Here is a 17,033-nt window from a genome sequence, read left to right on the forward strand (position 1 = left end):
ATAATTATACAGACCTAAAACTTACAGCCCCATTCAGTATTAGAGACATTACCACAATCAAAACTTATCAGAACAAAGTAAACCAACAATTTTGGTTGGCTTAAGATCCTATAAAAACAGGAACATCCTCTCACCTTTCCAGGAATTAGGAATGCAATTCAGATTCCAGTATTTACCATATTACAAGCCACCAGAAAACTATTAAGTGTCACATTAAGATTGGGCTAGGATAAAATTTCCCAAATCATTTGAAAAGGCCATTTAAAAATAAAGGTCTCATTCCCTGTAATATTACCTTTCTTTGTTTAAAGAGGATTCAAAAGAACTGTAATCCTCACATGGTGTTTCATCAACAATACTTTTAATACTATGCTAAACAAGTATATGAACAAGGCACCAATTTAAATGCACATAAATGTGGCAAATATAGCAAATGCCTCTCACTTGCTTTCCACTTCTCTTGCACTCAGGAAGGTTACCTTATGGTCTGTGAGGGTGTCCTGCTAAGATTTTTGTGCTCACTGGAGGATTTCTGAGACTGTGACCCTGAAGAATGACTAGAGAATGCATGTTGTCTTACTCCCGAAGGATGCTGTAGTCGAGGAGGTAGTGCTGATGGGGCTTTTACTGGCTTGCTTGGATTCTTTGGCCCTCTGTGATCCATGTCTGTGACAAGAACCCAAAAATACCTCAGAATTTTCCCGTTATAAACAATCCCAAATACCACCAACCCTATCCCGAAGAAATGATAACTTTATGTACTCTTACCAGAATGGAAATTTTGACCAGAAGTGGAAGGTTTCTTTATCTTTTTCCCTGACACTGTGTTCCAGCTTTCTGGGGGAGATGCTTTGAGATTCTTTGATGTGTGTCTTCAAAAGGAAGAAAAAAACTTGTAATAACTTAAAATACTCCTAGTAAGAACACTTAAACAAATATTATGCATATTTTATTTTCAACTTATATAAGAATTTCCTGTTTTAGTTCTTACATTAAAAACAAATCAGAATTTAAGTACAAAGAGCATTTAGCAACTCAGAACTCATTCTAATCGAATAAAATGCCATAATTCAAAAGCATATTTTCTAATTTAAAAAAACAGAAGACTAAAGGCTTTAATCACAATCTAAGCAAAAGATTAAATAAGTAAGGAATGAATGTTATTCTGTTGGATATGATAATGGTCTGTAGTTAAGGTGGGGAGGGAGGTCCTTATTCTGATAGAGAAACACACAAACATCAACTGGAGAAGTGGTGTGATTTCTGAATTTCCTTTAAAATATTCCAATTTCATTCCCATTTTTAAATAAAGTATTAGGAAGAATAGATTGGAAACTATTGCTTAATGCTGTGAGTTGCTGAAAACAGGTGTTGGTTACATTGGGGTTCACTGTACTATGCTCTGTACGTGTATGTTTATAATGTAAAATGTTCCACAATAAAGTTTAAGGAGTAATTTATTATTTTTTCTTTAGTAGAGGAAGCAGCAACTGAAACAAAAGGTGCTCTAAAATAACACTGTATAACAAGTCAACATTTTACTACTCCATCTGACAAACATTTACTGAATACTAACTACATGCAATGCAGCACTGAATGAAATTAGAAATGAATGAATCCCTGTTCTCCAATGCTCCCACTTTACAATCTAATCTTTCCCAAATTGCCTTTGTGAAGAATAGCATATTTTACACAGTAAGTAATAAGTATTCTTAATTTAAAATTTGCCAATGTGCAAAATATTAAATGCATACACTTAGTATTTTTCTAAAGGTCTGAACAATATACTTTCTACACGCGTGCCATACCTTTCACTGAATTTGCAAATACACAGGGCTATTTAACAACACTCATGATTACATGAGACTAAATGGAAGAAGCAATAAATGCCTTAGCTGAAAACTAGTACATACTTCTTTCCCAGTTCTTCAACCAAAACTGGTCCATTCTCAGAATGAACTCCTTGAATGTCGGCATTAGAAAATTTTCCGTTGTGATCCAACTTAACCTGTTGAACAATTCCAGATATAAAAATCAGTCACCTGCTCCCTTTACATTAATGATCAGTTTTAAAATTTAATTTTGTTTTCAATTCAAGAGAAACAAATGTTTATCGGTAAAGACAAAATAAGTTCAAAAGGGCGAACAATGCAATCCATCTCCCTAACCTCAAAGACCTCCATACCTCTACCTAAAAGAAAGAAAAATTTTTCCTCTTTATCCTTCCAAAATTTTTCTAAATTGTTTTTTCTAAATAGTTCCAGAAGAAATAGGAACACAATCTATTAAGGTCCAAACAAGAGAGGCAGCATGTCCTGAGGTTCAGAAAGCAGGACTGTGGTCCCACACACCCCAGGCTTCCAGGCCTGGCTGTTCCACCTACCAGCAATATGACCTTGGGCAAGCAACTTATCTCACTTCAGTTTCCTCCTATGCAAAATGGAGCTATTAATAGTACCTACGGTCACCAAACCCAGGGAGACGGAATAAGGGTGCACATGACACACACAAAGGACATCGGCTTGCACACAAGCAACCACTCAACAAAGGAGAGCAATTATTATTATAATTACTATTATCTGTCCATTTTGCTAATATTAAAAATATGTAACTGTGATCTTTTTCTCACCCTAAAAATAAATCCATCAACTGTGCAATTAGCCCTACCCAATTGTAAATCATGACAGAGTAAGCCTTAAGGTTTCTTCCTATAGTCAAACTGCACAAATTGAATTGTGCACCTGGAATCACTGCACCGGAAGTAAAATATACAGGGCACTACTACAGATCAAAGTCCTCAAGTGGATGTTTCATCATTCACAACAGGATACTTTTCCTTCCTCTCTTCAAAAGTTTCACAATTAAAAAGACTTTTCTGAACTTAATTTTATCCAAAGTTTAAACATCTTACACACTTTTAGTAAACAAAAGTCATCTGTAAGTCATCTCAGTTTAAGATTTCAATTAGATTTTATCCAAATGAAATGGTCAAGTAGTAGAAATAAACAAAATACTCCAAAAAGGAAAAAATTAAAACACGTGTCTGCTTTACCCTACTTTACAAATAGCATCTACTTTACCAAAAGCAATTTCAACCTCAAAGGAAATATGTTTAATTTAAAATAACAAATAACACAATTTTAGTGATACAGCATAAGATAAGTAATCTTCTCTATTGAGGGGAGAGAGGTCTCTAAGCCCTGGATTTAATCTTCTCTTCTGTTCTCTTTCAAGTTTTCCAAACCAATGTATTAATATTAAAAGCTTCCACAACTCTGTTCTACAATTATAGAGCAGATTTCTGACAATCCTGTAAGGAAGCATGTGAATGAATCGGATCCTCTTCTTCCTCACCTTTCAAATACCCTAGAATCAGAACTATTAAAGGTTCTTAAGGTAAAGCCCATCACTGATGCCCCAGATAGAATTCTCATCAGACACTTTTCATGAAAACCAATTTATCCATAAGTCAAAAAGAAATGTTTGCCAATGGCTGTTTTAAAGTAGTTTTTACAAGGCAACACTTTTTAATGGAAACCATTTCTCATGAAAATTAACTGCCATATAACATTTTTTGTGTATCTGGGGGAGTTGGTTTGGTTTTCGAGATAGTAGTATTTTTCCATAAGCAAAGAACAGAAAAGAGACCTTGTAAATTATCCTATCCAGGGTCTTTCTTGACAGGGTCTCGTTCTTGCTCAAGCTGGTCTTGAACTCCTAACCTCAAGCGATCCTCCCTCCTTGGCCTCCCAGAGTGCTAGGATTAAGTGCCTGGCCTTCTTAATTTTTTAATTATTATTGGTACATAATAACTGTATATTAAATATCTTTATAGGGTACACGTAATGTTTTGATACAGGCATACAATGTGAATTAATCAAATCAGGGTAATTACGGTACCCATCACCCTCAGGTATTAAACATTTCTTTGTGTTAGGAATATTCCAATTCCACTCTTTTAGTTATTTTAAAGTATACCCTTATTGTTGATTACAGTCACTTTGTTGTGCTATCAAATATTGTTTGTTCTATCTATTTATATTTTTGCCCCCATTAACCATCCCCCCCTCCTTATCCCCCGCCCTCCTCATGGCGCTACCTTTCCCAGCCTCTGGTAACTGTCATTCTACTCTCTTTTCTCCAAGAGATGAATTTTTTAATATTAGGTCACACTTGTGAGTGATAAAATGTGAGATTTGCCTTTCTATGCTTGGCTTATTTCACTTAACATAATGTTCTCCAGTTCCATTCATGTTGCAATTGGCAGGATTTCATTCTTTTTTGTGGCTATACAATGTTCCATTGTGCATATATACAATTTCTTTATTCATTCATCCACTGATGGACACTTGGGTTGATTCTGTATCTTGGCTACTGTGAATAGTGCTGCAAAAAATATGAGAGTGCAGTTATCTTTCCAATATACTGTATTCCCATCCTTTGGCTATACATCCAGCAGGATTTTTAGTTTTTTGAGGAATCTTCATACTGTTCTCCATAGTGGGTGCACTAATCACATTCCCACCAACAGTGTAGCAGCACCACATCCTCACCAGCACTCGTTCCGGCCTTTTTGATAAAAGTCATTTTAACTGGGGTGAGATATCTCATTGCAGTTTCGATTTGCACTTCTCTGCAGACTAATGATGCCAAATATTTTTTCATATACCTGTTGGCCATTTGTATGTCTTCTTTTGAGAAATGTCTATTCAGATCTTCTGCCCATTTTTTAATTGGATTATTTGATTTTTTCCTGCCGAGCTGTCAGAACTCCTTATATATACTAGTTATTAATCCTTTGTCAGATGGGGGGTTTGCAAATATTTTCTCCCATTCTGTGGGCTGTCTCTTCTCTTTGTTGATAACTTCCTTCGCTGTGCAGAAGCTTTTTAGCTTGATGTGATCCCATTTGTCCAATTTTGCTTTGGTTGCCTGTGCTTTGGGGGTATTACTCAAGAAGTCCTTGCCCAGACGAATGTCCTGAAGCATTTTTCCCAATGTTTTCTTTTAATAGTTTCATAGTTTCAGGTCTTAGATTTATTTAAGTCTTTAATCCATTTAATTTGATTTTTGTACATGGCAAGAGAAAAGGTTATAGTTTCATTCTTCTGCATATGGATATCCAGTTTTCCCAGCACCATTTATCGAAGAGTCTATCTTTTCCCCACTATATGTTCTTAAAATGCCATGGTTTTAGATATAAACGATTTTAGCAATGTATTCAAATAAGTCAAAAAGCTAAATACTTGCTAACTATTAAAATGTACACATGATATACTCTGAAATTCCAAATTAACAACACATTCAAACCTCACCTATTTTCTTGACTTCTATTAGAAAAAGCAAAATTTCAAGGAAAATCTTTTCATCTTTTATATAAATCACTTACTTGACACTTATCTCCAACTTCATATTGTAAGCCAGCAGCAATGGAGTAATCACGTTTTTGTTGAGCTGTTAAAAAAAAAATCAATATAAGGCTGATTTGATTAGTTTTCAACTGGTACAAAACAAACATATGAAAAAATGCATATTTTTAACTCACCTTGTTTAGACTTCAGCCATATTTCATATTCCACGTTTCTATAGATTGCTGGATTGAGTGACTTAAGAACCTTTCTAGACAAAGGAAGGCTAGGAGAGTTCCCATTGTTCTTTGGGTGCTAAACAAAGTCAGAAAGTCCGATCAACAAAGAAATGCTTTTAAAATATTTTTGTTTGAGATATGTGTAATCGTAAAATCAAATGAAGAAACTTAAAAAAATTAGGAAGTCACCAATTTCTTACTAGTAGATGACCCTGACTCTACTGAAAATGTACCAGAAAAAGAAAAAAAATTAAGACTTTAAATTCATATGCTTTCTTATATTGAAGAACTAGTTAAAACTGTTTAAAAGAAAAATACCTCATCTCCTGACAAAGGTTTAAATCCATTCACATCATTAGCAGTGGTAGTTTTACTCCTATAAAAGAAGAAATATAACCATAATTAGGAGCAGAAAAATATATTTGCATGTAATTAACTTCTCACCCCATCTAAAAAATCAGAGCTATAAGCTGAAAGTCAGAGCTATACTACTCCAGCGAGCTCTCACAAGTTTTAGTATACATATAAATAAAAGTGTGTATGTACGTACACGTATATACATATAAGATAGAAGCAAAAGACTTATTGGTAATTCTTATGGGCTCAGTAATCAACAAGAAAACACTAAGAGAAATAAACTGCGAAATTTGGGTAAGTAGAATAATTTACAAAATATTCCAAATAAAAATTCCCTTTCAATATACAGGTGAGTCCCTATTAAAAAAATATTCCATTACAATGAAGTATCTATCTATAGGATTCAACCAACTCTTTTATTAAGAACATTCTACATCAAATAATCTTCAACACAACAGAAAACCATCATGAGCTCTTTGAATTCACTGCAGTATACATACCTACAGTTTACATTCATTTACTCAATAAATATTTGAGTTGCCTACAAAGAAAGGTAGCGAGACACCAAACCATATGTGGCTATTTAGTATTCTAGGCAGAGGGAACAGCACATGCAGACCCTGAGGTGAACAGTGAGGCTGGAACAGAATAATGACAGGTCGAGGGGAGAGAGGCTCTGAATGGCACCTGCATGTACTCTTCCATCCCAAATTCCTCCTTAATAAATCAATTTCTAGTTTTCAGGACAATATGCAAGTCTACATCCTTAAATACAGCAATATTTAAGAGACCTCAAGTGTCTAGAGTCTAGATTAGAAAATCACCCTAATTTCCAGTACTTCTGGACCAACAAATATAAACGTGAAAAGAATCCAGGCACAAAAGTACAATACATCTTTAGTCTTCCCTCCTCATTACCACACTATGCCTATCTATCTTGCCATGGTTATATAGCATTCTTCTTTCTTAACTGAAGCCTTGATCTCCCTAAGTCAGACATGACCAAGTAAAACAAAATTTTAACAATGGAATGAAAAGGTAATCCATATTCCTAGGGCTACCATTGTACAGTATAGCAATAACAACTGAACACAATAATAAGCACATCTTAAATATTTGCTTCACCTTCCCTGGTAAACTTCTCCAGCTTACTAGCCGCTACTCTACACTTCACCTGCCAACTGCCATCCCAGACTCAATTGTTTCTGATAACAGCAGCAGCATCCGAAGGGCATGTCCTAGAAGTGCCCCCACCCCAATTACAGGTAATAGGTTATAACAAGCTTATCATTCTCTCCCCCAACTTCCCCTATGCTCAATGACATGCCTTAATCGCACAAGTGCCTGGAGACAGAAGGGCCATGGACGAAAATTTCTATCTGTGCAAAGTTAATTAGTCTATTTTAGAATTAAATTTACAACAGCAGACACTGATTCAAGTTAGAAAAAAATGGTAGTCAAATTTTTAATTAGGATCAGCAAATTTTAATTCAACAAATGCCTGGAATTACACAGCAAGAGAAAACCATATATATATTTTTAAAGTATTTTTATAATAAAGAATTAGATATCCTAAGGCTTAAGTTCCATTTCTATCTCTAGCTTCACAATGTGTAACACACCAAGTAAGACACCTTTATACTCTCATACAAACAGAATATACTTATAGCTTCAATGGGTATAAAGTTGGTTCTTATAAAAGGTAAACTTAATATTACTGATAATTAGTATGTTTGGATGCTATACCTAGGAACTAGGCTATGCACTTTATATGCTATCTCATTTAATTCTCACCAATTCTCCCTTTTGTCGAAATACTGATATATCCTCATTTTATAGTTACAGAATTGAGCCTTCTTAGAGAATTTACATAACTTGCCAGAAGTCTAGTTAGCAGGAAGCCAGGATTGAAACCAGAGCCCAGCCTCTTAGCCATTACCCTGTACATCTTGCTGAAAAAGAAAAATTAAGCCTCAGAGACTCTTTGTTAAAGGTGTTTACTCAAAATCTACACAGAGGCACTACCCAGAGTTCTTCACATAGTTAAAACCTCTATTTGGGACTTTCATTGTCTAAAAAGAGGAAACACTATCTAACAAAGAAAACAATAAAACAAAGTGAAGGAAATCAAAACGGCCATAGTTTTCATCACTAAGTATGTAAACAACTGACAGGTTAACTTTAAAATTTTGTAATACACACACATATAAACAGGACCAAATCTATTCTACAGATATGCATCTGTATTACACAGACAAATTCTTATCAACCAAAAATATCAACGATCAAAAGAAATAGTCTCATAATAAAAATCAGGTAAAATTAGTGGCAGGGATAAGGGAACTTCTGTAGATTGTTATACTTTATGAATACCATAACACCTCAATATGTGTTGGGCAAAGACATTTACTAAAATGTTTCTTTGTATGGCACTAGAAAGATATTTTAGGATTTCATTCTTACTTGCAACTGTCATCCTCTGAATCTGATATTTCACTGTTGTCTTCATCAGCTACTTCAGAGGTGTCCAGTCCCATCACAATTTTACTAACATCCGTTTTAAACACCTTCTCATACAGCAATTCATAAAGGAGAGCTGCAATTAATGACAGATTTTATGCAACATTAACTATAAGCATTTTTTTAAAAAAACAGGAACGGAGCATAAAAATGTGACTTTCTATTGTTCAGGCTTCTAAAATCCTAACTAGATATCTGCAACATCTTATGGTCAATAACCCAATTTAATAAGAAAGTTACCTGGAGAGCAACTAGAATTTCTGCCTGTGTAGTTAAGTATTTTAAAACCACTATAAAAAGACACAGCCAGTTTTAAGACTAGTAACACAAAAATGTACCACAATTGTGAAACAAGTACAGAGATAGGAAAAACTAAAACATGCATACTGAGCAATTACTACATTCCACACACTGTGCTAAGCCTTAATATATCCTCGTATTTAATCCCTGCACAATAAAGTATTATTCTGGCTGTACATATGTGGAAACTGAGACTTAGTGATGTCATACAGCAAGCCCAACCTTAAAAGTCTTGGATGGAAAACATTAAGAAACATTAATACTGCTAGAAAGAGGAATACAGTATAGTAGAGTATACTAGCTGACAACTGAGAAGATTTGGATGCTAATCTTCGCTTTGCTACTAAATGTAACCTTGGACAAGTCACTTCTCAGGTTTCTACAAAACAAAAGGACATCTGACTATATAACCTAGCTCCAGACTTTAGTTTTACATAAGGAACTGAAGAGAAATGGTTATAAAATACATCCAAAGCAGAGCCACTGAAAGGAAGCAGCAGCTTATTTGGATGACTTTGTTGCCTTTAATAAAGAAAAAAAAAAAAAAACTTCAGTCCTGAAAACAGGGAAATATACTTTAACAAAAATTCAAAAATTGGTTTTATTTATTACAGTGAGCTTTAAGAAACAAATGTACTTAAGAGTTCATTAACAATAGATGCTCACCCTCTAAATGAGTTCCTAAAGAGACCTCGTTTTCATGGACCATCTTATTTCCAGATTCCCTTAACAGGAGGCACACTCCTGATATCACCCAAACTACAGGCACTTAGAAGTAAAGGCAGGCTCCAGAAGCTACCCTTTCCAAAGGGGAATGTCTAGATTTTGACTAACTAGGGGAGGGGGAAGACAAGGCCGAGGATACAGACAGCAAGACTTTCACATCTCAAAATGGATCAATAATTTCTTTTCTATATTGCACATATTTTACCCATCTTTACTGGTCACCACTGGCTTAATTTTTATTTATTTATTTATTTATTTTTCGGACACACACATGCAGAGGTCACCACTACTAGCTGAAGAACAGAGGAAAAAGCTGTTACGTGCCCAGCACCACTTCTATGAGTGATTTGTGCTTTGTCATGACAGATGACAAAATATAACAGATAACAGCAGGAAGGGCCACTGCTCTTCCAGAGCAGTAATTCTTCAATGGAGGATGCAGAAGAGGGAATTCACACCCCCGGGGAAACATTTGGCAAAATCTAGTTTTGGCTGTCACAGCGGGGGCGAGAGAGAGTGTAGAGGGTAGGGATGCTACTAAACATGCTATATGCACAACAGGAGAGTACCCAAAACAGAGAATTATCTGGCCCAAGATGTCAATAGTGACGAAGTTTGAAACCCTGCCCTAGAGCCAAAGATAATCAATCAAATGCTTGGTTTGCTCAGTCATTTGGATTTTCAAGCTATACACTAACAGCTTTAAAAATACATGTAAATATTTATTATTGAAATTACCACACCAAAAAAAACTTGGCATTTACAAGTCAAACTCTAGTCCTTAGATCCCTTTTTTCCTATTGAAATAAGTTATTATAATATTTAATATTCTTGGTAACCTAAGGTTCTCAGAAATATCTTTTATATGACAACAAAACAGAATATACTTGCTCTGATTTGTCTGCATTAAGGTTGTACAGTTTAGGAATATAATTTCCTATATAAACACAAAGTGATACTTACACTGACACACAGAAGAGCTATCTTTATACTTTATAGGATAGACAATATCATAATGATTTCCATTTGAAAAACACAGTAATACCTAAAAGGGAAAAATTAAAGACACATTTTAAAAATGACAAAAGACACATTTCACACCCTCATTTGTTAATATGTGACATTTAGAAAACAACACAACGTCTCCATTGCTTCTGAAATATTAGATAATTTCCAAATAGAAAGCAAATATTTTAATAAAAGCAACCTAAAGCTCCAATACTGTCAAACTATGGCTCATATGTTGAAATACTATACAGCCATTAAATCAAAAAGTTCTTAATGACCTGTGGAAATGTTTATAGGATCGCAAAAAACAGACACAATGTATGAAAACAATATAATTTCAATGACTTAAAGAAGAAAGTTAAAAGACTGTAAGAAAATATTCTAAAATCTTATTAATGCTAACCTCTAAGAGGTAAAAATCAAAGAAATTTCTTCTGCTTCTTTACAGTTCTAAGTACTTTTTAAAAGATGAATTACTTATGCAAAGAGAAATGCACAATGTTTTGTTTAGACTACGTCACATTTCAAAAATTGTACTGGAAAGGCCAGGTCTAGGGTAAAGTCCCTTGGAATCCCCCAGGTCCTCACCATGATAGTATTTCACTCAATTCCCCTCCCCCTTACCACTGTTAGCATGGTGACACACAAGTCACTTCGGCTTGTCCTAATGATTCCAAAACAGCTAATTAAGACAAAATTCTCTTATACTGAATCAGTTATTCTTTCTTTCTAGCTTTCAGAAAATTTTTGAGTTGTTTCTGCTTTATGACCAGATAATACAACACCACCCCTGCCAGTAAAATTACCTTTAAAATGAGAAATATATGTTTACCAAAGTATTCCCAGATGCAATGGCAGAAACTTTTTTCACAAGTTATTTTACTATTTGTTCAAATTGACAAAAAACAGTAATAGTTTAGTTCCTCACATACATTAGTGTCTCTACTGAAATGTTATAAAAGTGTTCAACATAGTGATTTGTGGGGGTCAAAAAATACAAAATGATGACTCCATAATGATTAATAGGAACTTTTAAAAACTCAGAGTACCATAACCTCAGACAAATATTTTAAAAAGTCACTTAAAATTATAGCTTAGGAGATCAAGGTAGCAAGTGAATGGTTCTTTTACTTAAATCCTTAACAAACACTTTGAAAAATTCTTACCTTTTCGGGAAAATTATTTTCAGTTACTTGTGAAGGAGAAACATTTGGTTCCCGATAAATTATAAAATCTTTCCTGAAAAATAACATTTACAAATTACTTCTTATACTTCAGAAATTAAATTTAATCATCCACTCATTTATCAAGGGCCTACTAATATGTGCCCAGCAATGCTCTAAACACCAGAAATACAGCAATAAACAAAAGACAATGATGAAATAGCTAAGTTATAAAATACGTATATCAAAGTATCTTTTCTAAAAAACTTCAAATGTGTATATATAGCTTCATATAATTCTAATGAGAAATTGTGAAGATGAAATTTAAATGTCATTTTGAAAAGAAAAAATATTTACCTGTTCCTCTACAGGTTGAGCATCCCAAATCCAAAAATCCAAAATCCCAAATGCTCCAAAATCCAAAGCTTTTTTGAGCATCAACATGATGCTCAAAAGAAATGTTCATTGAAGCATTTTGGGTTTCAGACTCTTAGATTAGAGATTCTCAACTGGGTAAGTGTAATGTAAACATTCCAAAATTCCCAGAAATCCAAAAACACTTCTGGTCCCAAGCATTTCGGATATGGTATACTCAACCTGTAATATGATACTTTAGTTCTGTTCTAATGGCCATTCAATACTACTGGCCCTGAGAAAGGAGGAAATCATTTCTCTACAAGCTTGATAAGTGATATTTTATAGAACACAGCCTAAAAATTTTCTGTATCATTTTCCAAAAGTATCTTCAGAATTAACATTTCTAAACGTTGACTTACATAAATGTCAAAATCTAATTGATACAATATTTAAAAAAACAGAAAAGATGCTTCACAATCAACATATAAAATAGCTTTGCTATTTTAACACTTTTAACATGATGGAATACACTAATTTCCCACTGGTTTTATTTCTGTTTACTTATGTTATTACAGTGTTTACCTGTACATAAGAGAAAGGGCACTTATTTCCACTTGTCCCACCCATTCCTGTATTGAAGGAAAAAAAAGTTGACACATAAGTGTCTCATACTTTTTATAATACACTTTATATCTCTATATACACCTTTACATAATATACCTAAAGCTCATTAATATTATTAGTAACGTGAATATTATAAAAATGTTTATATAAAACAGGCCCCAATATACACTAAGAAGCACTCCAAGTCTCTGTTACAAAAATCCTTAGTAATAGTAACAGGGTGTAATGACAGTTCCTATTGGTGTGGCAAGACCACAGAGTGGCATCTTTAAGTTTAGAACTTGCTGAGGGCAAGGGCTATCCTCCAACCTAGCACCTAGGACAGAGCTTGGCACATGGTGTAAACCCAGAAAGTAAACAGTTGAATAGAAGGAGAAAATCAGGCAGCATAAAACAGAACAGAAGGTTTCTTATTGTGGGGGTGAATGAAGGTACAAAAGAGAACAGTGTCCTAGTAATCATTTTGAAAAGAAGAGAAATTCTGCACTCCTCAAAGAAGTCACTCTAAGCCTTTCTGAAAGGCAAATGGCCAATATATTTCAAAATTTAAAATGTCCATATACTCTTTTGACCCAGCAATTCAACTTCTATAAATCCATCCTGAAGAAATATTTCATATATCCACAAAAGTGTATATAAATGTCACTGTAAGCTATTTGTAATAGTGTAAAGAAAAAGGCACCTAAAATTCCTAAGGAATAGTTAAATAATTTATGGTTCATCCACACTATAGATCATCATGGACTCATTGAAAAAGGAGGTATACCCACATGAAATGATTTGAAAAGATCACTCAAAACTTTTAAGTTAAAAAAGTAAGTCATGCTACAGTAAATATATTAATATATAGTTTCAAATAAACTAGGAGGATATTGAACATTCCCCAACATAAAGAAATGATAATGTTTGTGATGATGGATATGCTAATTACCTTGATTTGACTACTAGACATTATATGTAACAAAACATCACTTTGTACCCCATGAATATGTACAAGTATTTGTAAATTGTCAATTTAAAAAAAATTTTTAAAGATACGTGATTGTACTAAGAAGCCAACCCTTAACTTATAATCAAGTTATATACCAAAATAAAAATGAGTAATTGTTTCTCTAGGGATAACATAAAAATAAAACTTTAGAGCTTAATTTCAAAAAACAGTAAATGGTAAAATAATCCTACTTGTATACAGCAAACAAAAAAGTATACTTATTGATACACGTGTGTCTGTACGCAGAGAAAGGTCACTGGGAGGATGCATCCCAAACTGACAGTAGAGACAGGGAATTCAAGATGAGGGAAATGAAGAATTTTCACCCTTCATTCCATATATATGTATATTTTAAAATCTTTCACCACTAGAATGTATTCCTGTATTACTTGTGAAACTAGTTAAAGACTTACTATCAAGAGCCACTGAAAACAATGAGCTATTATAAATGAAAACTGCCACCTTGGACTTGAAAGAAAAATTGAGATAAAAGATTTCAGACAATATTTTGATCTCAGACAAGAAATCCCCCACAGACTCTTCACTTTAACAGTTCTTAAAAGGTGGCACTGATTTTCAAAATGAAATAGGTGCCATATATATTTAGATTTCTTAAAATAGGCCTTAGCCTAACAACTATGGCTTCTCACAAACTACCACAAGTGACACCCTCTGGTGTAAAGAAAACCCTTCTCTTTAGATCATACACATACTACATTTCTAATTTATGCAAAATGTACTACATAACTTTAAAAAATGGAAAATTCAATCTCAACAAAATGCTACATGAGAATAATGTACCTTTTTATAAGTAATCTTCAGAATAAATTCTGTCGTAGTCTCATTAAGTAAACAATGACTGTCATTAAATCTTCTCTTCTTCCCTAACCAATGTCAGTTTTAAATTAGTATTTTATTATTTAAAAAAAAATTGATGTTCTACTACCATTGTCTTCTACTTAAGGCTATAATTTTATTTACTCATCACTTTTTATAATGTTTTATAAGTATATGTCTTGTGGGTGAGAGAAAAGAACTTCTTCAAAATTTGTTTCAACTAATAAATCATACCATACCAAAACTATGTGATTTAAATGTTCTTAAATCATCATCAATACTATGCTTTTGGTGCTCATAAGGCATTGTTAAGAAAATGAAAAGCCAAAAGACAAACTGAAAGAATGTATTTGCAAAATATACATTCACTACAAGACTTATATCCAGTATAAAGAACTCGTAAAATTCAATAAGACCAATAGCAATGAAAAAAAACAAAATCTATGAACATACATTTATTTCACCAACAAAATTATATGGATGGCAAATAAGCACATGAAAACATGCTCAACATCATTAGAGAAATGCAAGTGAATGACAATCACAAACAGTGTTGGCAGGAACGTGGAACAACTGGAATTCTCATATACTGATGCGAAAGCAAAATGTTTTGGAAAACAGTTTGGCAGTTTCTCATTAAACATATTTACCATATGACCCAGCAATTCCACTCTCAGGTATTAATCCAAGAGAAAAGATAAGTTATGTCTACACTAAGACTTACAAGCAAATGTTCACAGCACCTTCAATTTTAACAGGCCAAAACCTGAAAGAAGCTGAATATCCATCATCTGGGAAATAAATTGTGATAGATACATCCAGAGTGCACTACCATTCTGCAACAGGGAACTACTGATAAACACATGGATGAATTTTAAAGTGTTTCCAATATAAGTGAAAGAAGCCAAACACATAAGAGTATAAACTATATATCATTCCATTTATATACAGCTAGAAAAGGTAAAACTTGGAAAGCAAATCAGGGAATTAAGAGCATGAGGACACTTTCTGGAGTGATGGAAATGTCCCACATATTGTCTGTGGTGGTGGTTACACAAGTGTATACATTTGTTAAATGTCATCAAATTGTACATTTAAAATTAATGAATTTTATTGTATGTCAATTTTACCTTAACATAGCTGACAAAGAGTTTGAGGCATTTTTCAAAATGCTCTACTATTTTAAGAGGATAAAGATGCTTTCTCTGAGAATCGGCTGGAGAAATCAATGCCCATCCATCAACCACATTTGTTTTCATTTTATACATCCCATATATCAAGGAGGCAGCCAAAAACAACAACAAAAAAACCAGCATGAAGACTTCAAAATGTTGGTTGCTAATAACAAAGAAGGCAGCACTTAGGTTCAGAAAGCACCTGAGATATCTGCAGAGGCTTGATCAGACAGGGGAGAGGGGTGTCATAAGAGTAAGTCCTGTGTGTGTCAGAAAGAAACCTGGCCAGCCAGCATCATGAAAAAGAGGCACAGATGCCCTGTTCCACCTGCTCAAAACCCCAATCAACTTTAGTACCTTCGTTCCCGACAGAACCCAAACCAAATGTCTCTGTTCAGTTCACACTGCCTCATTTCCTACTTGTCTCCTCTCCACTCCTATTACTTCTATCCTAGCTTGGACCCTCACAGCCCAATAGCCTGAACTGCTGCACAAAGATTATTATAAAATAACTTTGGGGGGTTTTCCTGATATGAAATAATAAATGGTCCTTGTCAATTCTTTTATTTTCTATAAAGGAAATAAAAATCACCTATAATATTTGCCACCTGGAGAATAACAAATTAACATTCTGGTGTTTATCTTTCCTATCTGTTACACATAACACGATACGATAGGTACTTAACAGTCATTCAACACACATAAACAGATTAGGCACCCCAAATTGAAAGGTAACTATGGGAATTCCAAAGCACAAAAATATACAATGCTTGCCTTCAAAGAGGCTTATACACTATGAGAGAAAAATGTAAACTTCAGGAAAATGAATTTGTGATCATACTGTATAGGTAAAACTCAGTTTCAGAATTACTCACATAAAAATATAGTTGGGGTAAATTTGGAGAATAGGCCTTCAGGGAATATTTGCCTCCAAAACTGGATTGATACTGTACTTATTCCTTTATACACTTAATATGATGTGCACATTTTTCCATATATTAAACAAATTTTTAAACCATTATAAAATGGATCTTTTTGCCTCTGGTCTCATCCACCTCAAACTATTTTCACACAATACTCTTTAATCCATCCATTCAGACAAAAATGCCAGGGCACTATTCTCAGCTCTGGGGCACTCAGCAGTGAACAAAACACACAGACCTCTGTGTTCATGGAGCTTAATTCTAGTAGGAAGCAGATACACAGTATGTTAGAGAGTATAAGCACTACAGAGAAAAATAAAGCAGGGAAGGGAGACAGGGAATGTGTTGAGGCCTAGAGTTACACACAGGCCAGGGAATCTGTGTTGTTATAAGCACGCTGAGTGATTCTGATGCAAATAACCTACAGATCACACTTTGAGAAATGCTGGCCTTAAGTGTACACTC

The 17,033-nt window shown here is 34.1% G+C and overlaps 1 protein-coding gene across 1 annotated transcript in view; it reads right to left on the reverse strand.

Moving 5' to 3' along the window:
- Positions 1-17,033, reverse strand: part of OTUD4 (OTU deubiquitinase 4) — a 37,585-nt gene that overhangs the window by 11,956 nt on the left and 8,596 nt on the right. The window contains exons 4-13 of the mRNA XM_012642738.1: positions 12,601-12,647; positions 11,665-11,737; positions 10,454-10,535; positions 8,408-8,540; positions 5,906-5,963; positions 5,546-5,663; positions 5,390-5,454; positions 1,914-2,008; positions 769-872; positions 480-666 (exon numbers count right to left, since the gene is read on the reverse strand). Coding sequence (XP_012498192.1) covers positions 480-666; positions 769-872; positions 1,914-2,008; positions 5,390-5,454; positions 5,546-5,663; positions 5,906-5,963; positions 8,408-8,540; positions 10,454-10,535; positions 11,665-11,737; positions 12,601-12,647 — 962 coding nt within the window. The remainder of the gene's footprint in view (positions 1-479; positions 667-768; positions 873-1,913; positions 2,009-5,389; positions 5,455-5,545; positions 5,664-5,905; positions 5,964-8,407; positions 8,541-10,453; positions 10,536-11,664; positions 11,738-12,600; positions 12,648-17,033) is intronic.

This window comes from Propithecus coquereli, unplaced genomic scaffold, assembly GCF_000956105.1.
Source record: "Propithecus coquereli isolate 6110/MARCELLA unplaced genomic scaffold, Pcoq_1.0 Scaffold185, whole genome shotgun sequence".
Lineage (NCBI taxonomy): Eukaryota > Metazoa > Chordata > Mammalia > Primates > Indriidae > Propithecus > Propithecus coquereli.